Source organism: Micropterus dolomieu, linkage group LG05 (assembly GCF_021292245.1).
Source record: "Micropterus dolomieu isolate WLL.071019.BEF.003 ecotype Adirondacks linkage group LG05, ASM2129224v1, whole genome shotgun sequence".
Classification (NCBI taxonomy): Eukaryota; Metazoa; Chordata; class Actinopteri; order Centrarchiformes; family Centrarchidae; genus Micropterus; species Micropterus dolomieu.
The window spans coordinates 10,655,383-10,682,791 of NC_060154.1; the positions used below are offsets into that span (position 1 = coordinate 10,655,383).

General features: G+C 38.1%; 3 protein-coding genes across 4 annotated transcripts in view; all 3 read left to right on the forward strand.

Annotated features, from left to right (window-relative positions):
• The first annotated feature begins 1,201 nt into the window (after positions 1–1,201).
• LOC123971272 (mpv17-like protein 2) lies at positions 1,202–10,548 on the forward strand. Its single transcript, XM_046049993.1, has 5 exons — positions 1,202–1,391; positions 6,165–6,326; positions 6,626–6,702; positions 9,904–10,032; positions 10,468–10,548. The coding sequence occupies exons 1-5, from the start codon at positions 1,202–1,204 to the stop codon at positions 10,546–10,548; spliced, it is 639 nt and encodes a 212-aa protein (XP_045905949.1).
• A 1,483-nt stretch (positions 10,549–12,031) lies between these two features.
• LOC123971358 (integumentary mucin A.1-like) lies at positions 12,032–19,005 on the forward strand. Its single transcript, XM_046050109.1, has 4 exons — positions 12,032–12,096; positions 13,735–14,070; positions 15,188–15,351; positions 17,835–19,005. Exons 1-4 carry the CDS (start codon positions 12,033–12,035, stop codon positions 17,877–17,879), a joined length of 609 nt encoding a protein of 202 aa, XP_045906065.1. The 5' UTR covers position 12,032; the 3' UTR covers positions 17,880–19,005.
• Positions 19,006–20,151: 1,146 nt separating this feature from the next.
• Positions 20,152–27,409, forward strand: part of LOC123970898 (cAMP-specific 3',5'-cyclic phosphodiesterase 4D-like) — a 124,715-nt gene continuing 117,457 nt past the window's right edge. For both annotated transcript variants that reach the window (XM_046049275.1, XM_046049277.1), the window contains exon 1: positions 20,152–20,339. The gene's annotated coding sequence lies outside the window, so the exon portion shown is untranslated. The remainder of the gene's footprint in view (positions 20,340–27,409) is intronic.

The following is a 27,409-nucleotide window of genomic DNA, read 5'->3' on the forward strand; positions in this document are numbered from 1 at the left end:
TGTCTGGATAGCTTTCAAGATTTATTTCCCAGTATTTGAGTATTAAGTCCCAGTATTTGAGAGCTGATGGCTGCTCTGGAGGACATTATCATGGAGTTTTGTCATTGGTTCTTGAATGTTTATAAAAGGTTGGTAATATTATGCTAATATTTGACTCCCTATATACTTTACTTTTTTGATTTGTCTGTTTTTAAAGGCATTGTTGCTTGTGCTCACTTGCTGGTTTGTTAGGTATGTATGTTTGTTAGGTAATGTTATTTTATGTCCTTTGTCCCCAACTTGAAATGTATGTTGTACTGTTATTAATTTTAAAAGGAAATGGAGAGATCGTTGTGAAATTGAATGTATAATTTTGCACTCAAAAGGTCAACATCAGTGCTTGTGTTGTGCCAAAAAGAAAATGGTACAGTAACCAATTGTCTTGTCAGCTACATAGTCAGGGCAGCTGAGCTGTTAATCCTGGTATGGTATGGTATTGTATACCATAAGGAATGGTAACGGTATCTAGGCAGCATGTGAGGTAACTAATGGCTGCCATGACTGTTAGCTACTTTAGCATCGGTCAAGGAGTTGGTCGGTGAATCTGAGTGCATGAACTTTGAACCCTAAAATTGTTCCAACAGTTTCTGTCTGTAAAAACTCTGACAACAGCAAATTTACCAGAAACATAATATATTTATAAATAACAATGCTGTCCATACAAGAAAGTAAATAGCCAAACATTCATTGTTGGATTTTTCTTTTAATAATATTGATCAGGTGGTTTGGGACCAAGAGGGGTGATATTAACTTCATAAGAAAACAAAAAGAGGCTTTCTGCATTTATAATTTTTAGAGGCTTACGTCTAAAGGGAATGAATGAAGATTTTTAATGGCGATTTCTATTGTAGTTTTAACTGTTTGTTTGTTTATTTTGTTGTGTACTTTTATGTAGAAACCTCTGTGTTAGGGGTGTGGCAAACAATGTCTGCAACTCTCATTGGATAACTCATAAAATTCAGCCTTTTTGTAGAGTATATATATAGGCTGTTTGTTTGTTAGAAATTTGGAAGATCAGCCTGAAGGCCCTGTGCTGAAAAGGGCTGGTGAAATGAAGAAGATTCTTGTTTTCTTCCGTTTGTTTTTTGAAAAAATCCACAGAGAGACACAGGCAAAGTTTTTTTCCTTCAGATGACATCAATCTCTCTGTGATCCAAACATCATGCTTCCCCGGGCGGGTAAAGAGTTTCTGGTCCGGATACGGTTATCCTGGCGGACACTATTCCAGGGCCGTTACCTGCTGCTCACCAACACCCTGAGTGGAGGAGTCATAACGGTGCTGGGAGACTCCCTGCAGCAGAGCTGGGAGAGCCACAAGGATCCAGGCAGAGTCCAAGACTGGAGGAGGACAGGTGAGAGACAGAGAGAGAGTAAAGTGTAGCCAGTGACACGTCATTAATGCAATGTGGTATCATTGCATTAATGACCCTGGAGGTGTAGGTGCCTTGCTCCTTGACTTAATGATTTACCTCAGGCTCAATAAAATGAAATGTACAGAGGCGTCATCATAAGTCACATTGGACAAAAGCCAAATGAATGTAATGTAATGGGTTTGGTAATATTCTGCTTTTTGGCAACAGGGAATCCATAACTGTGCATCAATAATGAATCTGTTAAAATCAACCATTTCTGCAGTGATAAATCTAGCATTGCTCTTTTAGATAATTTTCTAAAACTAAAACCTTTGTTCGGTAAGCTAATATCATTCTAATGTAGATAAAGAACATCTGCAATAGCTGCATCAGGATCCGGGTGGCTTACCACCTCTGCAAAACAATTTCCTCTGGAAAATTTCTTGGATTCATATAAAATATGGTCTAGAGACTTGCTATGGTATGATTCAACATTTGGTCAAACCCAGTAAACTATTTCCTTTAAGTCCATCAGGGTTTGTTTTGAGATAATGACCAACTGCTTTTCTAACTTTGCTCACACACACAGCAAAGTGCAATCCAGTGTGACAAGTCTGTTAAAACAATCATGTCCCACCAGTATAACACGTTATATTCCCTGAATGTTTTCCGCTTTCTTATATTCATCTGGGTGGTGTCTGAGGTTTTTTACAGCTTAGGCCTATACATAAAGTTATGCAACTCAGAAATCACCATTAATACCAGCACAAATGTTTGTGTGCACAAACAACACAAAAAATTGTTTCTCTTCTCTCAGTGCTCTCCAACTAGGAAAAGCTACACCAATGGTTATTTGTGTTTGTCCTCACAGTTGATCGCTTTCTTTTTTCACTGGAATCCGTCCTCTGAATGCTAAATTTCTTTTTTATCTGTAACTTTTAACTTTTCTTGGACACATGGCCCCACCATACTCATAGTTGCTTTAGCCTACTCCGTCGCGGTTACTCCAGAGTCCTGTAGAGATGGAGTTGCGTCATCCCATTTACATTACATTTATCATCTCCATGTAATTTCCATTCAAGTGGCTTCACTGACTGTATAGCCTATGAGTTACATTTTGAGGAAGTTGTACTTGTCAGAGTAGTTTAAATGCATCATACTTTAACTCCTACATGAGTAGGATAGTTTTTTAAGAGAAAAATCATTACTTTTACTCAGCTACATTTTGGATACTTTTATCACGCTACTTTGCCACTTATTTATTTATTTACCGCAATCAAGCATCCACACGACTCTGTTAGAGCAGACTAATGGTAGTATGGCTTTCAGTTAGCGCTAGCAGCTAATATTTAGGCTACAGATTAAAATTTAGTGCACCTAGATGAGACCGTGTTGGTGCAGTGGGTTTCGGTTGTGAAGTCATTAGGCTACACCAAGCTGATGCTGAGCTGACAGAGAGCAGTGTCTGGTGTGTTAATGCTAATATGTTTAATAATAATTAGCTACACACAGAATATCATGCTTAAAAACTCCTGCTTTCTGCCTTGCTGGAAATATTCAAGCTAACAGTCTGCATTTAACTGGTCATGCTCATTGGTGCAGCCTGATGAAGACAGATTAAATTATGCACATAAAAAAACTACAACGTACTCTCATTTCATGTGGATGTGACTGATGACTAATGTTTCAGTCACAGATGATCTTTCTCAGGTAAATGTGAAGAAGTGAACACACCTGTATTTAATAGGCAATAAATTATGAAACATCACAGCATTATCTCCTAATTTGATTTGTTTGCCAAACATAATTTAATATCAGACAACAAGAAAATTATTTTTATTTTATTTTTACTCAATCTTTACTTATTGGAGTACTAACAGACTATTGGAGTACTAACAGACAGAGATAATATTAATGCAATATTTTGTAATCACACTTGATGGATACACACTGGGAGGTTGTGGCAGGTTATCTAATCAGGAGATGATGACTTTTCATTTCATTACAAATAAATACAACTGTATGTGCACTTTTTTACCTTTACCATTTGAAATAATTCTGGTCACATCCACATCAAATCAAAGACTTTTTAAAATTTTTATTTCTACTCTCTACTCAAGTAATTACCAAACCAAACCAAAGCACATTCAATAAAGACTCTTAAGATACATAAATAAACAGTATAACTTTAAGACCACTTAAAAGTACAATTTGTACATAGGTTTAAAGGAATTTGTTATTCTAAAAGCAGTGGCAACAATTAATAGATTCTAGCTCTTGTGTCACTCCTCGAGGTTGTATTTCAGCTGTTCTCCCCATTTCTGATCACATGTTAATATCTTGTAATGACAACTTAACATTGTCCAAAATAAAACTGCCACGTGTCATTCCATTCTGTAATATTTAGGACATTAACTTAGACGCTTTCTCTAGTGGTATTGATGGTTTCCCCAGTATAAACTGTTTATCCACCCCTGATGAACTGGTTACGCACTACAACGATGGCCTACAAAATATTTAAAATTCTCTGGCTCCTTTTAAAACCCCGATTGTGTCCATTACCTATTCTGCCCCATGGTTAACATCTAGACTACTCCAGCTCAAAGTAAAGGGTCATCGCTTGGAAAGCCTTTAATAGAAAACTGGACTCGTTGTTCACAATGAACAATAACCACATTCTCAATTACAAGGACACTCTTTCTACATCCAAATCCACTTATTATACAGGTATAATTTGTTCAGGTGAAGGAAACACTAGAGCCCTGTTCTCCATGGTTAACAACATAGTATGACGACCGGACTCTCTTGCGCCTGCTGCTAAGTGTAACTCTTTAATGTCATTTTTTAAAGTACACAAGATTCGCCAGCAACTGACTTCTAATTCCTTTTACAGTCTGTCTCTTTCAGGTCTCTCAGCCCATCTTTCTCGTTCATTTTCAACTACGTGTCAACTAGAACCTCTTCCTACCATCTTGGTAAAAGTCTGCTTAGCTTCTCTCTCCTCCCTAATTACTATTCATGTACAATCCTCTCTCACCTCTGGTATTGTTCCTTCATCTCTAAAATCAGCTGCAATAACTCCTATGCTACAGTAGGTTTGGTGGACAGGTAGAGTTGTGTGTCATCCGCATAAAAGTAGAAATTCCAGAAGATATGGCCAAGAGGAAGTAGATAGATGATGAACAGAAGGGGGCAGGACAGAGCCCTGGGGAACACCAGTAGTGACAGGAGATAGGTGTGATTTGAAAGTTCTGAGTCGAGTGCTGCCAGAGAGATAAGATTTAAACCAGTCCAAGGGTATATCAGTGATACCAATAGAGACTAATCTGTCAAGGAGGATGTTATGAGAGATGATGTCAAAGGCCGCACTCAGATCAAGGAAGATAAGAATAGCTAATAGTCTGGAGTCAGGTGCCATGAGAAGATCATTAGTGATTTTAACCATGCTATGGCAAGGGCGAAACCCAGATTGGAATTGTTCATAGAGGTTATTGTCACGTGTGCATGAACCTGAGATGCAACTGTGTTTTTTTGAGGATTTTAGAAAGAAAAGGTAGGTTAGAAATAGGTCGGAAGTTTTTGAAATTGTTGTGGTGATAGTATACAGTACTTCCCACCCACCTACCTCTCTGATTGATGAAAATCAAATCCTGGTTCCCCTGAAACTTCCTCAAACTTAACAGTGACAAAACCAAGGTTCTCCTCATTGGCACCAAATCCACTTGACAAGTAGAAAGTGACAAAACTTGACACTTTTTCTCTTACAATTGAAAACTCAGTTTCCTCCTCCCCTCCGGTCAAGAGTCTGGGTGTCATCCTCTATTGGACACTTTTATTTCAAGCTCGCATTATTGATGTCATTCGGTCTGCATACTTCCATTTACATAACATTAATCGCCTCCGCCCATCTCTCACCCACTGGTACAGCCATTCTTGTTCACATCCTGGTTACATCCCGCATTGATTACTGTAATTCTCTTTTTTTTGGTCTTCCTCTCAAATTCATGCATAAACTTCAACAGGTTCAGAACTCTGCCGCTTGTATCATCACCAGAACCCTTTCTATTAATTATATCACTCATGTCCATCAGCAGCTTCATTGGCTCCTAGTTAAACACCACATTGATTGATTGAAGATCCTGCTCCTCACTGTCAAGGCCATTCAAAACATCACTCCCCTGTACCTCATTGACCTCCTTCATGAACACACACCCGTACTCTTAGGTCTTCTTCTTCTATTTACCTCACTGCACCTCCTGCCTGTTTGTCCACTGTGGGGTTTAGAGCCTTTAGCTGCTCTGCCCGTCGCCTCTGGAACTACCTTCCACCAGACTGGAATATCCAACATGATCACTGTTTATCTGGTCACAGCAATCTTTTGTTACTAATTGACCATACAACCAGTGCAACAGAGCAAGCAACAGTGATGCTGGATGTGGTCAGAGGTGAAACAGGCTTGAAACTTTCAACCAGAGATAGCTGTAAAATTTTCAGCTTTTCAGCCGGGTGTTTCAGCACAGTTACCTGTGCAAAAAATACTAAATCCAAGATTTAAAAAACAGTTACAAGAAAAAAGATGTAAAGCATTACTCATAATGTAATACCCCTACAATTTCACAATGATAAAACTAAACTCTCTCAACCAAATCTTAATCAAAAAAGATAGTATACTTAAATCTCCATCTCTTCATAAAGAATAAAAAACATAATGTTTGTCAAATGTTTTGATTTTTTAATTCTTTATTTTCCAATAACTCTTAATTCTCCATTAAGGTCGCATGTTTGTGATGAGCTGCTCCATGGGTCCATTGCATCACTACTGGTACCACTGGCTGGATAAAGTGTTTGTGGGCACAGCTCTGAACACGGTGGGCAAGAAGCTTCTACTGGATCAGCTTATCCCCTCACCAACACTCGGCGTGTGGTATTTTTTAGGTGAGAAGGATATCAGAGTTTATTGGCATTAAGGAGCCTGCCTCCTTCTTTCTAGTGCACGGATTCACGCATCAACATTTGACAGGGTGTTAGCACATAAGCAGTTTCTCTACGACATACACAGGTAAGTGTACAGAGTCAAAGGTTGTGCTTGAAGATGTGGGTGAGGTAAGACAAAAGATGGCGTATGTCAATATCAGAGGTGGATGGAGTTCAAAGGTTGTCAGTGATAGTTTTGTTTGGGACAGTCAGCCCGTAAAGCACCGTAAACATCTGACAGACAACTCTGTTTATTGCAGGTATGGGTGTCATGGAGGGACGCACTTTATCCGAAGGCTGGGAGGAGTTTAAAGACAAGTTCTGGGAATATTATAAGGCAAGTAGACCTGTCAGGTTGTGACCTGCAGATCTGGAGCAGCAGATCAGTGCACATGTCTCACATTATTGTTCACTCATCACATCAAGTTCTTAAGGAGAGTTGAGATGTTAACTTCCTCTCTATTGCATTTGTAACTGTGACTTAAACTGTCTTGTCTGTGCTGTGTATTTCTAGTTTCTCCAAATGACAAAAATCTTGTTGTTGATGCCTAAATGGTCCTGTAGCAGGTATTTGCCCTATAGGTGTGATAATGCCTTTTTCTATGTTGTTGTGAATGCATATGCTGTGATCTAATCGTGGTGCTGGATGGGGGACCCATCAGTCTTTCGAAACCCTCTTGCCCTCCAGGTAGACCCAAATAACTGACGCAATCTGTGTAGTTTTTTACAGAACAGCCTTTTGCCATTTTACAGGCTCGTGTCAGAGCTATTAGTTCTGCTCTTTGTGATGAGCACGACTGTGGACACTGCTAAGCCTCTTGCATCATTTCGCCTGTATCTGTAGCCTGAATTATGGCATATCTTGCTTATAGAGGGGTAGGCTCCCTATAACAGGAACCATCGACAAAGAACAAAAGGTCTGCTTGGATCAGAGGCTTTGCTTTCATATCTGATCTGAGTTTTGTCATATCTTACCACTTCAGATTCACAATCATGTGGCTCGCCTTGGTGGGGAAGTTGGATCAAATCAGCAGGGTTTTTGGTGTGCCATGACTTGATGGTTACATCAGTGTATTATAACAAATGAGTGTATTCTTGGTTACGCTTGGCTGTAAGAACAAACATTCCTTTCTCTAAAGATTCATTAGTTTGTGTATCTCATAGGTAATGCAGCTCCTTAATGGTTTCAAACATTGCTTCTCCCTCAGGTGTTCATTTTAGGCAAGCCTGAAGTTTGTCTTTCCCTGGTTCTTTTATCATAGCACGCAGAGGTGCTGGTATGACAGGATATCTCTCAACCCAATCTAACCTATATACAGTCAATTCCCTGAAATGTCAACATATTTCAAACAGTGACTGGTTTAGGATCTTTCTTAATACCAGTGGTGGACATTTTTTAAGTGCATTTACTTAAGTACATATTAATACATATACAGGTACTTTACTTGAGTATTTAGTTTTCATGTCACTTTCTACTCACTTCTACTACACTACTTCTAGATATTGTACTTTTTACTTCGCTACATTTATCTGACAGCTTTAGTTACTAGTTACTTTACAGATTAAGATTTTTACACAAAAAACACACAAAGGCTTAATAAAATATGTTCTGGTATAAATTAAATGATCCAACATTTTATACAAATAGCCTACAGCTGACACAATTATTAGAGTGACATTGAAATGAACTGGCAATAACTTTGATCGTTAAGACATTTTTAAAGTAAAAACCATTCATGATTCTACTTTCACAAAACAGATTTGATGCTTTTCCTTTTGATAATTTTAATATATTTGTAATAATTTTGAGCTTTGTACTGTTGGTTAGACAAAGTAAGCATTGTAACGGTGTCACTTTGGGCTCTGGGCAATTGTGACAGCATTTCTCACTATTTTCAGAATTGAAGTGAAAATTGATTAAATGAGAAAATAATCGCCAGATTAATCCATAATGCACACCAATACAAAAAAAGGTTTGAAGTGAGCTCCCAACAATTACAACAGTAAAATCCTGCTTTTACATTAATGCATGCGTAATAATAATAATAATATAATATATAATAGTATAACAGTCAAAAGACATTTTTCTTTCTCCACTACTTGCTACTTTTACTTGTAATACATTTAGTACTTATATAGTAAATTTTCCTGATTATACTTACATACTTTTGCTTAAGTAACATTTTCATTGCAGAACTTATACTTGTAACAGAGTATTTTTAAAGTGAGATATTATAACTGAGTAGCTTGAATTATTTTGAAATGGCAAACCTGTTTATAATGAATGTCATTGTTTAATAAATAAGAAAGTTTGCCTGTTTTACTTTTAAATTCTGTTTGTCAAGTCAACAACCCCTGACTAACATAACCATACTAATAGTACTTTTTTACTTTTGATACTTTTTGAAAAGCATGTATTTTGACTCGAGCAGAAACTGAAATAGCAAATTTCACATTTTAGTGGAGAAATATTAAGCGAGGGTATTTGTACTTTTACTTAAGTACAGGATTTGTGTACTTTGTCCACCACTGCTTCATACTTTCCAGTTGGGAAGGTGACTCTCCCTTTTATCCGTGTATATGTGTGCCAGCTTCTTCACTTTATCTTGGCAATATTGGAGCTTCTGTTGAGTTTTCAGGACAGCAATGGAGTCAGTGTGGCATAAAGTCTGAGCAGATAATGAGATCATCAACATACTGTATTACAGTACTGGGGACTAGGTGTGTTTTCATGCAGGGTGGTTGGTATCAACACTCCTGCTTCTAATAACCCAAACATTTTTGCCTCTATCTCTGCTTTATTCTCTGCTTCACTGGATAGGCTACTGTGGGATCCATGTAGGCCTCCAGCCAGGTTTTTATTGGATTTCAACTGGTTGGGCTGACTGTAAAGCCTTCATCTGTATCATGTGTATCATGTTGGGACCATAGCTGTGGGGGGACTTTCTGTAGCATATCTTTAAACTGCTGATCTTCAGTCAACACTAAAGCTTATAATACTGATACTTCAGGGCATTTAGATGGCTCCCATTTTAGTTCCAAGGCTTCTTCGACCGTTGTTACAAGGTGTTTGGACTCATAGTCTGGGTTAATTCTCACAGTAATGTGGGGAGGGGGTGATTAACTTGAAATCGGTCCTATCTGCTGTCCACAGCGAGTGCTGCACCTTGTTTCCAATGATGAGCATTGCAGCATTCTCTTGAACATGTGGCTGCTAATTGGACCATTTTTCATCTCTATCGATGTTCTTCCTGTAATCCTTTAGCCTCACATCAGTGCAGTCATTTGGTCCCCAGATAATTAAAAAAAAATTTATTTAATTTACAAAAGAACAACACATAACCTACCAATAGACTATGACTCCCTTTACATGTAGTAATTTATCATTCTGCAAAATGCTGAAGGAATCATCTAAAAACCTTACGTCTGCATCAACCACCAATTGTTTCCCTCTGAGTAGGTTTTACTTGAAACAAATCTTTGTCTGGGTAATCTCTCCAGGATTGTTTATGCTAATCTGTCTTGTTCTTTCCTTCAGGCGGACTGCTGTGTTTGGCCGGCAGCTCAGATGATCAACTTCTTCTTTCTTTCGCCCAAATTTCGCGTGTTGTACATCAACATTGTCGCCTTAGGGTGGGACACCTACATGTCCTACCTCAAACACAGAGTAAGTAAGCCACACAAGAGATTAAAGAGACATATGGCTTCCTGGATACTTTTCACTTCTTGTATTAAGAGAATGTGTTTATTTGTATTAATATATTTGATTTTTGTTTTTATCATTGTGGGCCTTCTATGTGTTATCGATACTTCATACAAAATAAAATTAATGTAAACAGACAATTAAGAGCAGTTTTTTCAAAATTGATTTAAGTGTATTTCTTATTGTTCTTCTGTAATGGACAGTGGTTTGTCAAATGGTTTGTAAAATTATAAAGCAGCCTCAAGTGCTAAATAATAGATTCTACTGTCAAGTGGTTTTACAATAAGATTGCCTACTTTTTAATGGTCTCTTTATATTACATATATCTCTTTATATATATTATATTATATTATATTATATTACATTGAATATGTGTATTGATTTCTGTTGTGTTGACAGGATGGCAGCCACCACACTGAGATAGTGTTGGTGCAGAAGGAAGCGCTCCCACCCTCCAAACCTCTGGAGGAGATAGCTTAGAGACGTTGTTAATGCTCAACTGTGAAGTTGTTCATCGGAGGCAAAAGATTATTTTGCTGTTTTTATCAGTTCAACTTCTTTTCCACCTTTGTAAAATGTTGTGAGACTGTTATAACAGTTCTTTCTGACACACTTCCTTCATGCATCTCTGTCCAGTTGTTTATTTATTTATGTCTGAATGTATGTCTCCTGTAGGAGCATTCAGGGATGAAAAGCTATTTCACTGCCTGTCTGCTAATACCTCTGATAGTAGTGGTTTTCTTTTTACTACAACAGATATATGACTTTAACTGCTGCTATTAACACATCATTCAGCAAGGCCCTTAACGGATTCATTGATATCTTAGTTGTGACTGTTACATGAGTGACAGTAAATTTAACTTGTATGTATGTATGTATGTACACTATACGGCCACTGTATTAGGTACACCTGTTCAATTGCTTGTTAACACAAATAGCTAATCAGCCAATCACATGGCAGCAACTCAATAAATTTAGGCATGTAGATCTGGTCAAGTTCAAACTGAACATCAGAATGGGGAAGTAAGAGGATCTAAGTGACTTTGAATGTGGCACGGCTGCTAATGGGGATCCAAATAAATAAATGCGTATTTATGAAAATTACATTTATTATATACATTTCAGAATCTTCAAACATGAAGAAACTGTTAAGCTATTGTGAAACAATAAAGATTTTTTTCAAGAAAGATATGCTTATTTGTTCAATTATATTCATAATATGGAACTCTTTAAATAGGAAAGAGGTTCAGTTCTTTACACTTTATTGCTGTCTGTAACATTGTGTGTTATCATTGCATAGCTCTGCTAAGTATCTCTCATTCCAATGTTTGAAGGAAAAATATAATTTCTTCTATTGTTTTAACTATACCAAAAGTATAGGCTTAATTATTTTATTTATAGCAGTTTGAATATTGTACAATTCAAACTGCTGTTCATATGACATGAAATGCATTAAGAAAATATGGAAAGAGACACAGAAGAGACAAAAATATGGAGCCTAAACATAAAATGAATTATAATAATAATAAAACTGATAGAGCAGGTGAATAACAATTACAGTGCAGTGCAAGACATGAATAATACAAGATACAAGATATTTCTGCTGCAGAGAAAGTAAAACATCACTTTGCGTGCAGCATGAAAAAGCCTCAGTACTACTTACTGAGTATTTAAAACCGCCAAAGTAAAAGTTTTCATGAGCTGGGATATCTTGAATCAAAGCAGTAGTAATCAAGGAAACAGACTTTAATATCACTTTAATGTGTTGATGTCAGTTTACAAATAATCCTTTGGGCTCCAGTTGTCTCCTGAATATCAGCAAATACAGAGCTGTGTTCAAACATTGACTAACTCCTCCCCAGGCATTCATCACATCCTGCTCACAAGGATGTAGTCTATGAGTGTGTGTGTGTGTGTGTGTTTGCATATTGTCGACATGACCGCCAGCCTTTTCCTCTTTCAACATGCCTGCAGTGATGCACCTCACCATGCTGCTGTCCCTGTTTGCAGTGACAGTTTATTCAGCAAGTAAGTCAGCATTTTACATTTTTACCTGTTCAACTGATGTGTTTCGTTTGTTTGAGTATTTGCCCAAACGCTGTGTGTTAAAGTCTTGTAAAGATGCAAAGTTATGCAAACAGGAAACTTCCCGCACCAACAGGGAGGTTCAGCAGGTTTGTCTGACGTGGTTTGGTGCCTGTTTTTTCTCAGTATGCAGGAAAACGTTTTATTAAGTAGAATTTTGAGCGATATCTGAGTCCAGGATTGCGTTAAAAGTTGGACAACATGCAGCCTTGCAGTAACACAGAAACCTGTATATTTAAGATATATATATATATATATATATATATGTGTGTGTGTGTGTGTGTGTGTGTGTGTTTGTCTGTGTGTGTGTTTAGCTGCGTTTACAAGTCAAAGTTTGCCTTTCTGCATTTTGTATTATATAGATTATTAAAGTGAAATATGAATTGCTTTAAGTGAATCATGAAGTAACTGGGAAGGTTCCCTCTGGCTGGAAACCAAAGCAAATATTTAATCAGTGAATGTGATCTGAAGCAATCCTACTGTGGTTTCTGCTACTTCAAAAAACACTTTTATGCACATGTACACAACGCCAGCTCACCTGATGGTCCATCTAGTACAGGAGCTCATCTGGAGTTTTGATCATACCACAGCATAACAGTATCCTGTATGTAAAACCAATATTGTTTGCCCCAGAGTAGCTACGAAATGGTCTTGAGCTCAAGACTGAGCATATCAACACCACTGTAAGTAGCAACTAGCTGTTGTGTTAAACAGGGCCACAAAGTATCAAGATTAAAAGCATGTTTTAGTTTATACTTTGATTCTGTGCTGTATCTACACCATGGTTTGGATAAAATCTACAAAACCCTTAACAAAACTGCATCAAAGACTACAGCACACGACCGTTCTGTAGTAAGACCAACAAGATAAAGCAGAAATATAATTTTCCCACTTAGGGGATTAGATTTAGATTTAAGGTATGTAGCAGACAACTTCTATCAATGTTTACCCAAATATAACATCCTCAAATGTCTTGTTTTGTCCACAACCCAAAGATATTTAGTTTTCTGTCACACAGTAGTTGGTAAATAATTTAATAGTTGACATCTAATCTATTAATCAGTTAATCGTTGTAGCTCTATAGGCTCAGATAATACAAAATAGACAAATGTTTGCGGTTATTTTTATACTTCATATCTTAATTTAAGGTCTTGATTGCTTAAAAAGTAAGATCATTTTAAATGCTTAATTATAATTTATTAAGCTTGCTGACTCTGAATTAAGCTTTGTGGTTGGTGGGGTGCCGCATGTGCGATTCCTTCTGACCGGCCGCCACTGCCTCTGAGTTTTCAAAGATTGCCTGAGCCCGGTGTACATATTTAGGAAAATAGGATGCTTTGATTTGTGACTCAAATGTGATACGTGAGAGGGAAAAACTGGGGGGAGTCCAAGTGCAGTTCTCTGCATGTGCAGGCTGTGTCATGGGTGAGGTAGGCCCAAAGTCATCGCCTATTGGAAACATAATTTCCAGGTTTGCCTCTGCTTTTAGTTTAAAATTTTTGCCAAGCCTACAAACACTTTCACTATGTTTATCTTAGTCATGTGTCAATGTTGTGAATCATGATGTTTGTTCCTTTGCAGACAGCACAACTTCCTCTGCAGCTAAACAGTCGCCAGAGACAACCACAGGTGTAGTTCAACACACCAGTTTGGCTGTGACAAAGGATGTCACTTCATCCACTATGAAACCCACCAACACACAGCAGAGCACCACAGCAGTCACTACAGAAAAAGTGTCACCACCGCCCTCGACTCCTCCGCAAACACCCAACAGGACAGAAGAAACACCTCCGAACACTCCTCCTCAGACTACTACCACCAACCAGACGTCCAATGAGACAGTTTCCCACGTAACGACACTCCCACCAACATCATCAAACGTCACTGCAACCACCACCATAAACACAACTGGCCCAGGTCAGGACTACTGTCAGATATGAGAGTTTGGAGGTTGGAGGGTTAATTCTTTATTCTCAGTCAGAGGACAATGCTTAAATCTAAAGCATCACTAAGAACGTGACAAAATTAAAAACATCTTCACATAGACATTGTTCCTTTGTAGTTGTTGATTTTGCAGTGAAATACAAATAAGTCTAACAGCTTTAAAAATAACAGGCTGCAAATAACTTTTATTTACTTTAAAGCTGCATTGATAAATTTACTAGTAGGCAGAATATCTTCAAAACTGGCCAACAGTGCACCTTTCCTATGAACAATCTTAAGAGAAAAAAATGTATTTAATTTTCTGCTTCACTATGCATGTAGGTGAAGAACTATGCAGCAAGCTAAAGGCCGAATACAGCAGTTGGCTGTTTGTTTTTATTGGAGGCAATTATGAAAAAATAAAGGATAGTAAGTAACTAAACAAAGTATTTCCAGTGAAGATCAACATAAAGCCTCACTAGAAAGTAGAACACAGTAATTAATCTAGTAGACATTCACATAGTCCACAACAGTGAAAGTAAAGAGTAAAATACACAACAGTTCACCCACAGGTAAATTAACAGTTACAAAGAAATTTGCATAGTTTGGTTAGCAGTAAACTGATTATTCAACTCATAAATAGCTGTAATAAAAAGAGTCCAGATAATGCTCCAACAAGTGTATTAGAGTAAAATAGCCTATAAAAGATTCGTGTCAAGATTTGTTTGCTGGGAAAATTAGCTATGTTCCACGCACAAATGTATCTCACCTGATGTGTTTAAGCCATAGTCTTCTGGTCCTTTAGCTTCTGTCACTGAGAGAAACAGTTGTGACATCACATATGCGAATTTTGAGTTTGTGGTCTTTGTAATTACATATTTGTGGCTGACTTGCAAAATTATCTTTTGAATTGAGACCAGCTGCTGGTGGTAGAATACTGCTTATAGGTTGATTGTAATACATTTTGCACTTTAAATGTCCTCTGCTGGCACAGTTAGAGTTGTAATTATTTCTTCTTCAACACCCTCTATTTTTGACAGAAGCAGAAATTTAGTTTATTCAGTTTTTTGAGTTGTTAGGAAGGTAACTTTTGTCTTTGTCTCACCCTCAGCTCTTTCACACAATTGGAAAAAAGATGACTTGGCAGCAAATCCCGGCCTTGTGGCCATCCTTTGCATCTTCTGCATCGTCCTCGTCCTCGTGCTCGTGGTTGCCACTGTGAAATGTATCCGATCCCCGAGGTCCAACTTTGAGAGGCTTGACGATGTGCCACTAGTGAGTTAGAGAACAGGAACCTGATGTTTTACCTGATTTTAAACTGATTGTATGTTTTAGCTACTTAAACTGAATCTAATCTTTGCCAAATTGGGTATTTAACACATTTGGATAAGACCATACACTTTATAAAAGAAGTGGATGTAGCCACTGTGGCAACTATTGGTTTTTGGTATAATGGCTGTCACCATCTTGGTTTTTTGGAATCAGATTTGATCATATTTGCACAAAAGGGTGGATTTGGGAGGTATAAGCATTGCTACGCCAGACAGGTCACCGTGGTAGTGACTTGACAATCACAAAGTAGCCTTGCCCTAAAGCATACCTTGCTTTATCATCTATTTTACTCTAAATGGGAATTTACAAAATGAAAATCATGCTGTGTCGAAGAATACTTTAAACTAGTGAATGAGCCCATAAACTCATCAGGAAAGTGTTTACTGAGATAATAAGTCATGTGAGAAGTAGTGTCATTTTGACATAGACTCCAATGCAATCTTTTGCACTTCTGCATTGGCTTCACTTTTCAGATCCCGAGGTTCCCACTTCGATGAGACTGAAAAAAGGATATTTGTTTTTAGCCATACTAGCAGTAACAGTATTGGTCAGCCGGTTGGTTGGTTGGTTGGTTCAGAGTGATATATCATTACAGCTAGTGGATGGATTGCCATGAAATGTTGCAAAGACATTCATATTTCCCAGAGGATAAATTGCAGGCTCTTTGATGATCCCTTTTCATCCATCACCATCATCAGATCAGAACTTCAATTTGTCCAATGCATGCAAAACTAATGACATTCCCATCAGCCTCAGCTGTACTTTATGTTTAGTGCTAGTTGTTAATGTTGGTACACTTAACATTATACCTGCTAAACATCAGTATGTTAGCATTGTCATTGTGAGTTTGTTAGCATGCTGTGCTTAAGTAAAACCTCAAAGAGCGGCTAGCATGGCTGTTACGTTTTGTTTAATATTTGCCATTTTGCTAAATTCTTGTACACATGATGTTTGACATGAAACAAACGTCTGTGAACTCACAATTGTAACCAAATTTAGATGAGGCTTGCAAATATCATCTTCAAGCGAAGATGGAAGCTAGCAAATACATTGTATGGTTCAATCAGGTGTGTGCAGGTTGTCTGTTAATTCCACCAGCAGGGGGCTCTCTGGTGATTATGTAGAACAGTGGTGACAAGTTTGCATTTTTACTACTGCTGTTTGGCCTGACAGAAACTGGTTGTTTCAGTAATTTACAGTATCTTTACATTTAGCTTTTTGTTGTCCTCTTTGTGAGGAGTTTTTCTGCAGTCCTAATAAACTCACAATTGAATCAGGTTGGTGGAAAACTGAGACATGTCTTGTGCAGATGACCATAGTTTGTAAGTTATTGTGACTATATAGATCAGCACCACATACATTTGTAATCTTACTTGTGTGTTGATTTTCTTCAAAATATAAATATGTGGATAGAAATGATCAAATCATAATTTCGATTGTTTCAAATAAGCTGAGCTGCAGTGTCTTGCTCCACAGGGAATTTAACTGTCAACCTTGGCAGAGTATGATGGCTGGCATGTAAAACATTTACAACTGGCATGTGTAATTTTCTTCCTTTTACCCTCAGCTGTGAGCACCGTGATTTGCTGCTCTCTCTTGCGCAAACAGGAAGCCTCAATGGAAAATTAGTGTGTGAGAAAAGAATCAAAAACAGGACAGTGTGTGGTGAGCATGTAATGAATAAGCACTTTCTTCCGAAGTGAAATCTTATCATTAGCACTCCATCAGTGTGTCAGCAGGTATTCAGACACTCTCAGCATCCTGGAGTCTTTAGATGTGCGACCAAGGATCAGGTCTCAACCGTGTGAAAAACAGGGAGACTTCTCTCCAGAGACAAAAGCGAAACACTCTATAGAATATCTACTGTTACCAGCTATCTATAAATCTTTATTGCCACACGACTGTAGCCGCTGTAAAACACTTGCAGGACGTTGTGTTGGATTTGGACAGAGTGTACTACATATGAACCTACACAGCCAACAACATATGGGTCCAAACATAAAAACAGCTGCTTTTGCAATGAGCAGGTTATGATAACTTTAAGATAAGGACTTGCGGGTTTGTTAAGTGACAGGACTATAGAATAGTTTTAGACTGAATGTGGAGCTCTCAAACACAATCAAACACACAGGATTGGACAAAAGCCAAGTCAATTCAAAGTTCTTGGAAAACCAAAGATTGGATCTTGTTTACCTCATCAATCAATAAAATAAAATATGTTCAGTGCACACTTGTCACCCTGAATGTCAAGCAGCACTCAGCTCTGCTGACTCCTTGAGCCTTACTGCTGAATCCTGTTTGAGTTTAGCACAGATGGTAAAGCAGGGTGGTAAAAGCAGACATCCAATACAGACATCTTAACATTGTTTGCAGGTTATTATGAATATGTTTTGTTCCTTTTAACCCGTTTCCTTTCATCTCTCCAGGGCAATGTGAACGAGGAGTCTCCGTTCGCCCATTACTCAAAATGACAGAAGCATCAGTCACTGAAGTCCAGGGGGAGTTCAGTCTGCTGTACAACTCTGATGTTTCTGGACAGAAAAAAACACAGGAATGTCGTCCATGCACAACAAAAAGACAGGTTTTATGTTTTTCTCTCAGGGTCTTATTTCTTTACATAGCACTTTTGTCAATGACAGTGGAGTATTTGTGCCCCAGCTTTGATTGTTGACTTGCTCATTTGGCTGCTTTTAAATGTGCTGATTTAGGCTCTGAAACTTAATCAACTGTTGCACTAACTCTTCCTCCATAGTTTCTTTTGAAAAGAAAATCAGGGTAAAAGTGTACGGCATTGTAAGCACTTACAATTCATAATTACACTCTTACGTAAAAACAAGTTATAACAACACAGGAAAGTTTCCAAAATGATTTAGGGATTACATATGAAGAACATATGAAGACTTAGTAGTAGCTAGAAATAATGCCAACAAGTGCAGGTACAATTATAGTTTGACTTTCCTCTGTTAGACTGTAATCCTGTCCAATTACATTATTTCTGCCTTTAATAAACTCAAACTCAAAACTAGTTAACAGTTCAAAGACAAAATAGTTTTCACATCTCTTCACATAAAAAGTTCCATCCATCCATCCATCAACAACCGCTTATCCTGCGTACACTGTCGCGGGACATAAAAAGTTGACACATGTAATCTTCTACCATTTTTTTCCCTGTGTGGCAAAGCTGCCACACACATTCATTCATTTGCCCATATGTGACTCAGATCTGATCTTTTTATAACAGTGTGAACAGGCCAAGTCACATGGAATCTGATCTTTTCCAGTTCGGAAATGGGCCACTTCCATATGTGGTCCTAATCCGATACAGATCGGATCTTTTTAAATGCGATCTCAGTCTGGATACTCAGGTCGCATTTGATGCGACTTCTTCCAATCAAGAATTAAATATTCAGACTACTTTCATGCTATTTTGGCCTACAGTAATTTTGCTGTAGGGCAACATGTTCAGGGATGCTGTAAATCCATGCTTTTAAAAATCTGGGTCACACTCCGTGTGCATTATACAATTTCTGTCAGACAGATGTAACATAGAAAAGTGTGATGTTTACATTGAAATAAAATTAATATTCCCAAAACACATTCTTTTCAAGTGTGTTGTATTTTCATTTCCAAATCACTGATTGTTTCCCCAAAAACCTGCTGTCCTCACTTTAACATGTCAAGTTTCCCCAGTGGTGACTCAGCCTCCAAACAGAGTGTTTTGTCTGCAGGGTTTGATGGTGAGGATTACCCAAAAAGTTCGGAATGAATGTGTTTCTGGGTAAGGGTGTGGTCTTGCTGTCATTTATTGTAACATCACAGAAAATGGTGAAAGTTAAAGTCTAACACAGTGGCCTAATGCCTAATATAAATATGACTAACAGTCATCTGAATAACATATGTGAGTGTGAGGGAACCTTCACTTCAGAATCAATACTGTATTTTATTTAGCATTTTACTTGTTTTAATGTATCTATTGTAACTTCAAACTCATATATCATATAGCTTTTTACACATTCCATATTTTAATTATTGTTATTTATCTATGTATCTTCCCTAATCAGAATGTTTTAATGACTTTCTATTAGCTATAGTGTCATTATATTTGTTTGTTGTTGTTGACTTAATGTCACTATAAATGCTGGTTGCCCCTCAATGATTTCTTGAGCAATAAATAAAGGATGAATGACTGACTGACTGAATGAATGAATGAATGTAAGTCTTTAAGTGAGACACAAAAGCAGAAATTAGATGTTGGCTGTTGCAAAGTGTTTTCACATATGACCTAAAGGCTGACTTTGATACATGTTGTTTTCTCTCGTTTTTGGGCCAACTTCCAATTGTAGGCTAATGTGTGTAAAATACTTGGCCTGTACTATATGGAATCTCTGAGTCCATAAATGGCAGGAAAAAAGTCAAGAGAAAATATTATTTTAAAATGATAAAATATTATTTGTATTCGTATTTCTTAACATCACGATATATCTTTACTTATCTGTGTATTTATATTTTTAATGGCAAAATCACAATTACACTTTCTTTGGAAATGTAAACGTCGTTTCCCATACCAATAAAGCCCCATTAAATTTAATTGAATTAAAAAACATGAAAGGAAATAAACTGTGAGCAGGCTAACTACAGATAATGAGACGACAGCACCTAGAGTTGTGATTGCCACTTCAGCGGAACTCGTGGTTAGCGTAGTATCGTTGTTTACTTCCCAGAGCTCCACTTCCTGTCATGTGATCCGACCGTCAACGTCACAGTGACAGCATGTTGCAGAGTTTGAAGTCTAACTAACTATCTTAACTATCCCGCTGCAATAAAAATGGAAAACAGCCATAACCGCGGCAGCATTACCTGACTGACATCAGGTTCAGTGGCATTTTCCCGTAAGACAAAAACGCCACCAGAGAGGACGACCGGTCGCTGAGGTGAGTGAAAATTAATCTTTAAAGTTTACCTCAAGATTAAGGAGCTGTGACATTAAGGCAGATGCGCTCAGAGAGGCAGCCGATGCCTTTTATACCTATGTAGCCTACGTGACGGCTCACAGTTTGCTCCACGAAAAAGAAAATTCAGAAAATTCCCTGATTTCAATATGGGAGTCTTGTACTATTTCTTCAGAAAACACATAGGGCATAAAACATGACTGTGATACTCAATAGTGATTTTAGACTTATTTGTCTCAATTTCATATAATATCTCATCCCTATAATACATTCATTGGATTTAATTGTGTTTAAGTGTTGCTTTACAGTGGTTATTTCTTTATTATTCCCACAATGTTCCTGTAAAAACATTAAATATTTCTATGGAAGTTTGTTATAGTTTTCATATATCACTGTAACACTCCCACCTTCTGTAATATTTGTAGAATATCCCCTACAGTGTTATCATAAGATCAGTGCAGCACATGTTCAGTAGTTTCCAGTCATATTGTTGTATTTTATTGTAATGTAAACAGCTGTGTCTGTTGGAGTATTTCAGCTTCATGAGCAAACCAACATGGAATGTATTTCCCCAAAATATTTATGCGTTCCCTCCTCCTGTCTTTATCTCCTTCCTTCCTCCATATCTGCTTCCTTCATTCAGTCTCTATACAAAGACAAACAGGCCATCTCTTCCCACTGTCTGACATAAATCCTTTTATTTCTTTTTCCTTTCTTTCTTTCATTATATCTCTCTCATTCTTCTCTTTGTCAGTGGAAGAGCCAGCAAGCTTTGGCTAAAAATTATCAAATTTAGTTTATCATCATTTCTTTTGTTTATTTTACCTTAGTTTCTGTGTCTCTTACATACACCCACACATTTTCAGAATGGAAAGGAAAGAGTCTGAGAAGAAAGATAAGTCACGTCAGTCAGTAAATTCATATTTCAGTGTGCAGACTGTTTGTCTCTGCACTTGTTTTTTCCCGTTCATCTGCTGGTTGGGATAATTTTTAGCCTTCTTTGAGTTATATATTTTATTGTTTTAATCTAAACATTGCACATAGTTGGTTATCCTTTAACTTCTGCTTAGTTCAGGTAGGGTCCGTTGCGCTTGTTTAATGCCTTGCTCAAAAGTGTTGAATGAAGAAAGAGTGTGCTTCTCATTCAATTTTTTCCCCAGTCACTGTGATTTCAAACCAGCAAAATTTGTTATTTGTCAAATTACAGCTAGGTGATAATTCATTGTAATTGTTAAATTCTTTTGCTATTAGAAATGTCTTACAGTCAGTATATTGTTTGTAAATCATAATAATCATCAATTATAGGATTTGGTAAAACACCAAAACAAACAAAATTTTATCCAAATTGCTCCCCTCTTTTCAAAATGTTGGGCGTTCACAAGGTTTTTTTTGTCACATCGGCTCCAACCTGAAAGGAAAACGTGATCCTTCAAGTTATGAAGTTTATGTAATGAGATGTAATGACTTTCAATGTACATGCTTTGCTTAGCTTAACACTTACAGTAGTTAAATGATCCCGCACAGAACATCTAGCATGCTCCTCAGGGTTAAAGTTGTTCTGACCTTTTTCTCTAATATGGGAAACTTTGGGAATCTCTCAGTGTCATCAATTCAACAAAGAAAAACACAGTAAACCAGGCATGGGCATCCTCTCTGTGACCATTAGATGGCGTGCTGCTCCAGCACTGAGCCACATCCTCTTATCATCCATCACCATCTGATCTGTAAACAATTGAAGAGCCAATACCTTAATCTGCTTTTGTCTGTCTGTGTGACTCACTTGTAATTTGACAGAAAAGTGGCATTTGTCTTGTCACTTTCTCAGAAATCACTGGTGAGAAGAAGAAGCAGCTTTGAAAAAACAGGTGACTGAAATTCTGACTTTTTTTGTCAGTGTTTTATCCGTTTAGTGTAATTAGTATTTTTGAAGTTTGGTTGAGGCTTTATACTGTCCAGTTGCAGAAATTATGTCATTTGTCGTAGCTGTTGTGCTTAATAAACTGCAGAGGTGCTGGTTTGAAACTCAAGAACAGAGAGAGGGAAGACTGGGGGATGAGAGATGGTAGGACACTGTACTGATCCGATTGAAGAAATGAATCTGCAGCAGAGAGCAAAACAGAATAGAAAGCATAGAATAGAGTAGAAACACACCCCTAAGTAGATAGGTTATGAATATGACTCACTCCTGTCCCTAAGTAATTACTGTCCAAAGGCACAAAATCCTCTGTTTGCCCTCTGTTTGGCTGCTCAGTGAGTAACACTTAGTCACTGTTTGAGCTGTAACCAACATGTGGGTTTAACTAAGCTTCTTCCTGTATAGCGAGGGCGTAAAATACAACGGAAATAAGATATTTGGGCACAGATGAGGTCAGACATCTCTCTCTCTTTCTCTGTAGTCTAATTTAAACTTAACATACAGTGCTATTTTTCATTTAGTTGTTTTGGTACACAACAAAATAATTTGCGTCAAATCCAATCAAATCTATGTTAGTTTGTCACACATCATTATACAAGTACAGTGTGTAGAGCAATGCTAAATTTCTGTGGTAAACAAAAATAGTAAACAAAAAATAGAGTTAAGTTAAATATAGTACATGTGAGTTGAGAAAAATATAGTCACAAATAAAAGAGGTATTGTGGCACTGAACTGAGACGAGCATGAAAGAGGTGACGGTGGACATAAAACTGAATTATGAAGTTACACGTGTAGTATGAAAGAGTCAAGTACAAAACCCGGAGACATGAAATGATGCCAAAAATATGTACAGGAGCTGAATAGCAGCAAAAATCACTTAAAGTATCAAAATTAAAAGTACTCATTCTGTAGAAAAATGGTCCCTGTCTGTGTTTCGCTATTATAAATGATGTTTCTGTATTAATATTACTGCTGCATTGTTATGTGTAGGTTTTATATTCTTTAAGATCATCATATGTTTGTAGTGGCACTGTCCTGTGAAAACCATGACTCTTTCATGAGCTCAAAAAACAGCTGATCCAAGGGGAGGTTTAAATAGTTTGTTTATCAGAAAGGAACACTTAATCCCTAAGTTTATCAGAAAAACTCAAATTCACCAAATGTATATAAAAATATAAGTATAAAGTTGCATTTAATGAAAAGTAAAGTACAATTACCTTGAATATGAACTTAAGTACAGTACTTGAGTCAGTGTATTTATTTACATTCCAACACTGGGCGTGGGGGGTGTTTGGGGAGCGAATCAAATTTTCCGTCAGTGGATCTCATTTTGTAGGAAAGCTCTCGAACATTGCACTCTTCAGCCTTATCAGGTTGATTTTTAACAAGCAGTTCTGCTGTGCGTCATCACGGCTACGGCATCATAAGACTCCTTGGGTATTCACTTTATTACCACTGATTGTAGAATTTAAGACAAGGACACCACTTCTGAGATAGTTAATCATTACAGGTTCTGCTGTGGCCAGACAGGGGGTTTAACTCACAATACACTGTGAACTTTTGAATAACTGCAGGGATTGAGATGTTGCGCACTATATATCATGCTGGCAGTCAGTGTTTTGAAAAGTGATTGATTAATTGAAAATAATCCAGGTTTCTATTACTGTAAACAGCTATAGCAGACAACGTACTGTATATTTGCCCTTCAGCTGAGCACTGTTTGCATGTTTTATCATAAAGACACTCCCAGTGCACCTGCCTTTAAATAAGCATTGATTGGAGGCTCATTAGTATCGCAAACTTGCCACTAGATCATTAAATAGACCTTTCTCACAGCAGATGTTAGAACTTGTCACTTTAGAAAAAGCACACATGTAACCAATAACATTAATGATGGCTTCTTGGTGGAACGAGAAACTCCTTTGAACTAAATGTCAGCTCACCACAGAGAAAAGACAGGCCACCATTACCTAGAGAAGTGAAATATTGCCTTGGAAAAGAAACTGACCAAAGTAAAGTGCTGTTGCTGCGCTGTGGCTGACTGTCAAAAGACATCGTGCAAGTGGGAAGAGCTGTGTGTGTGGCAGACTGTAGTGGAGCGTGTCAGAGGGCAGAGGGTTTCCAGGTCCACTAGAAAGCATGAAAGCTGAGAATTTTATTTGTTAGACAAAAAAGAAATAAGTAATACAGTGAACAGTACATACTTTTGTCAAGGCTGCACATTCCTCTAAATCTGATGTTTCAGCAAGAGGCCTTTTTCACAGCAGACATTTTGACTTGTCATATAGTTGCCAAGTGGGAGGCACAATCTGGGTTGTTTGCTGTTTCAGAAGTAAAAGTCTCATTAATTCTTCCCGTAGATGATGATTCGTGACTCACAGCATTTCTATTTCCTATATCTGCATTAAAATTTTCCTGGTTGACCAATTATTACAAAAGATTAACAGCTATGTCAGAAAATATCTGGTTCTAAAAGGAAGTTGGTTGAACGGTAAGGCAAATTCCTTTGTTTTTGTTGTTCACTGAAGACATTTGGGTTTAAGATCAAAAGATGAGTATGAGACGAGTTCAGAATTTCAGCTTTTATTTCCTGGTATTCACATCTACATGTGTTAAACAACTTAGGACATTTCACCGTTTGTATTCGACCACAGCATTCTTTGGTGAGCAAAAGTAATGGAACAAATAATCTTAAAGTTAATAACATTTAATATTTGGTGGCATAACCCTTGCTTGCAATAACTGCCTCAAGCTTGCGACCCATCGACATGACCAAATGGTTTCATTCTTAATTTGTGATGCTATTCCAGGCTTTTACCGCAGCTTCTTTCAGTTCTTGTTTGTTTCGGGGTGTTTCTCCCTTCAGTCTCCTCTTAAGGAGGTGAAATGCATGTTCTATTGGGTTAAGGTCAGGTGATTGGCCAGTTTAAAACCTTCCACTTTTTCCCCTGATGAAGTCCTTTGTTTTGTTGGCAGTGTGCTTTGGGTCATTGTCCTGCTGCATGATAAACTTCCTCCCGACTAGTTTCAATGCATTTCTCTGTAAATTGGTAGACAAAATGTTTCTGTACACTTCTGAATTCATTCTGCTGCTGCCATCATCAATAAGTGTTAATGAGCCTCTTCCAGAAGCAGCCATGCACACCCAAGCCATGACATTACCTCCACCATGCTTCACAGATGAGCTTGTATGCTTCGGATCATAAGCAGATCCTTTCTTTCTCCACACTTTGGCCTTTCCATCACTTTGGTAGAGATTAATCTTGGTCTCATCAGTCCGTAAGATTGTGTTCCACGACTTTTGCAGCTCATCTCTATACTTCTTTGCAAATTTCTTACTGCTGATGAGTGGTTTGCATCATGTGGTGTGGCCTCTATATTTCTGTCTATATATGCACCTTCACCTCTGCACTGTGGAGGTCGTTGGTGATGTCACTCACTGATGTTTTGGGGGTTTTCTTTACAGCTCTCACGATATTTCTGTCATCAACTACTGTTGTTTTCCTTGGCTTACATGTTCGACGTCTGTTGCTCACTACACCAGTAGTTTCTTTCTTTTTCAGGACATTCCAAACTGTTGTGCTTGCTATGCCCAATGTTTGTCCAATGGCTCTGGTCGATTTGCCTTCTTTTCTCAGCTTGACAATGGCTTGCTTTTCTGGTCTTCATGTCTTTATAGGTTTGAACCAAGGATGAAAACTTAGACTAGTCATGCAGAGCTATTTAATGTTTGGGCAGTCAACCTAGAAGGCAACACCTGGGCAACAAGAAACATCTGTCAGTCACATGTTTCAGTAGTTTTGCTCACTTGAAAAATGGGTAGGTTCAAACAAAGGGTGGTATGTCCTGAGTTGTTTAACATATGTAGACATCCAGCGAAGGTTAAAATCAAGGGCAACTGGACTTGGTTGAAGATACTGGAAGACGTTTCGTCCCTCATCCAAAGGACTTCTTCAGTTCTGACTGACTGGCAGGGAAACTCAGCTTTTTAACCTCAGTGGGGTCGTTGGCCCGGGTCATCGATACCACTTCGTTAGTGTTCCTTGTTGCTGTGACGACAGTCGTTACAGTCGTTAAGACTACCTGTGGCCAAGACTGAACGACCCTCGTTGGTATCTTCAGCTGAGGCCAATAGGTTACGTTTGTTGAGTTTCCTGGGAAGTGATGAAAGGACAGCATTGTAAGTGGGGGATAAGTGGTGGCGTAGACCACCTCCCCTGTTCAATGACGGCTTCTCAACCCTGGTGTAGATGGCTTCCTTGACACCTCTTTCAAACCATCCATCTTCTCTGTCTAAAATGTGCACCTGGTGGTCCTCAAACGAGTGTCCTCTGTCCTTCAGATGTAAGTAGACTGCAGAGTCTTGACCTGAGGAGTTGGCCCTTCTGTGTTGAGCCATGCGTTTGTGTAGTGGTTGTTTAGTCTCCCCAATATACACTCACCTAAAGGATTATTAGGAACACCTGTTCAATTTCTCATTAATGCAATTATCTAATCAACCAATCACATGGCAGTTGCTTCAATGCATTTAGGGGTGTGGTCCTGGTCAAGACAATCTCCTGAACTCCAAACTGAATGTCAGAATGGGAAAGAAAGGTGATTTAAGCAATTTTGAGCGTGGCATGGTTGTTGGTGCCAGACGGGCCGGTCTGAGTATTTCACAATCTGTTCAGTTACTGGGATTTTCACGCACAACCATTTCTAGGGTTTACAAAGAATGGTGTGAAAAGGGAAAAACATCCAGTATGCGGCAGTCCTGTGGGCGAAAATGCCTTGTTGATGCTAGAGGTCAAAGGAGAATGGGCCGACTGATTCAAGCTGATAGAAGAGCAACTTTGACTGAAATAACCACTCGTTACAACCGAGGTATGCAGCAAAGCATTTTTGAAGCCACAACACGCACAGACTTGAGGCGGATGGGCTACAACAGCAGAAGACCCCACCGGGTACCACTCATCTCCACTACAAATAGAAAAAAGAGGCTACAATTTGCGAGAGCTCACCAAAATTGGACAGTTGAAGACTGGAAAAATGTTGCCTGGTCTGATGAGTCTCGATTTCTGTTGAGACATTCAGATGGTAGAGTCAGAATTTGGCGTAAACAGAATGAGAACATGGATCCATCATGCCTTGTTAC

Bases quoted from the DNA above. Each gene is read 5' to 3' on its own strand.
- LOC123971272 (XM_046049993.1), top strand. From the start codon at position 1,202: ATGCTTCCCCGGGCGGGTAAAGAGTTTCTGGTCCGGATACGGTTATCC. The intron at 6,327-6,625 runs GTGAGAAGGATA...TGTTTATTGCAG, and splicing joins CGGCGTGTGGTATTTTTTAG to GTATGGGTGTCATGGAGGGA. The intron at 6,703-9,903 runs GCAAGTAGACCT...TCTTTCCTTCAG, and splicing joins AGTTCTGGGAATATTATAAG to GCGGACTGCTGTGTTTGGCC.
- LOC123971358 (XM_046050109.1), top strand. From the start codon at position 12,033: ATGCCTGCAGTGATGCACCTCACCATGCTGCTGTCCCTGTTTGCAGTG. The intron at 12,097-13,734 runs GTAAGTCAGCAT...GTTCCTTTGCAG, and splicing joins AGTGACAGTTTATTCAGCAA to ACAGCACAACTTCCTCTGCA. The intron at 15,352-17,834 runs GTGAGTTAGAGA...TCATCTCTCCAG, and splicing joins GGCTTGACGATGTGCCACTA to GGCAATGTGAACGAGGAGTC.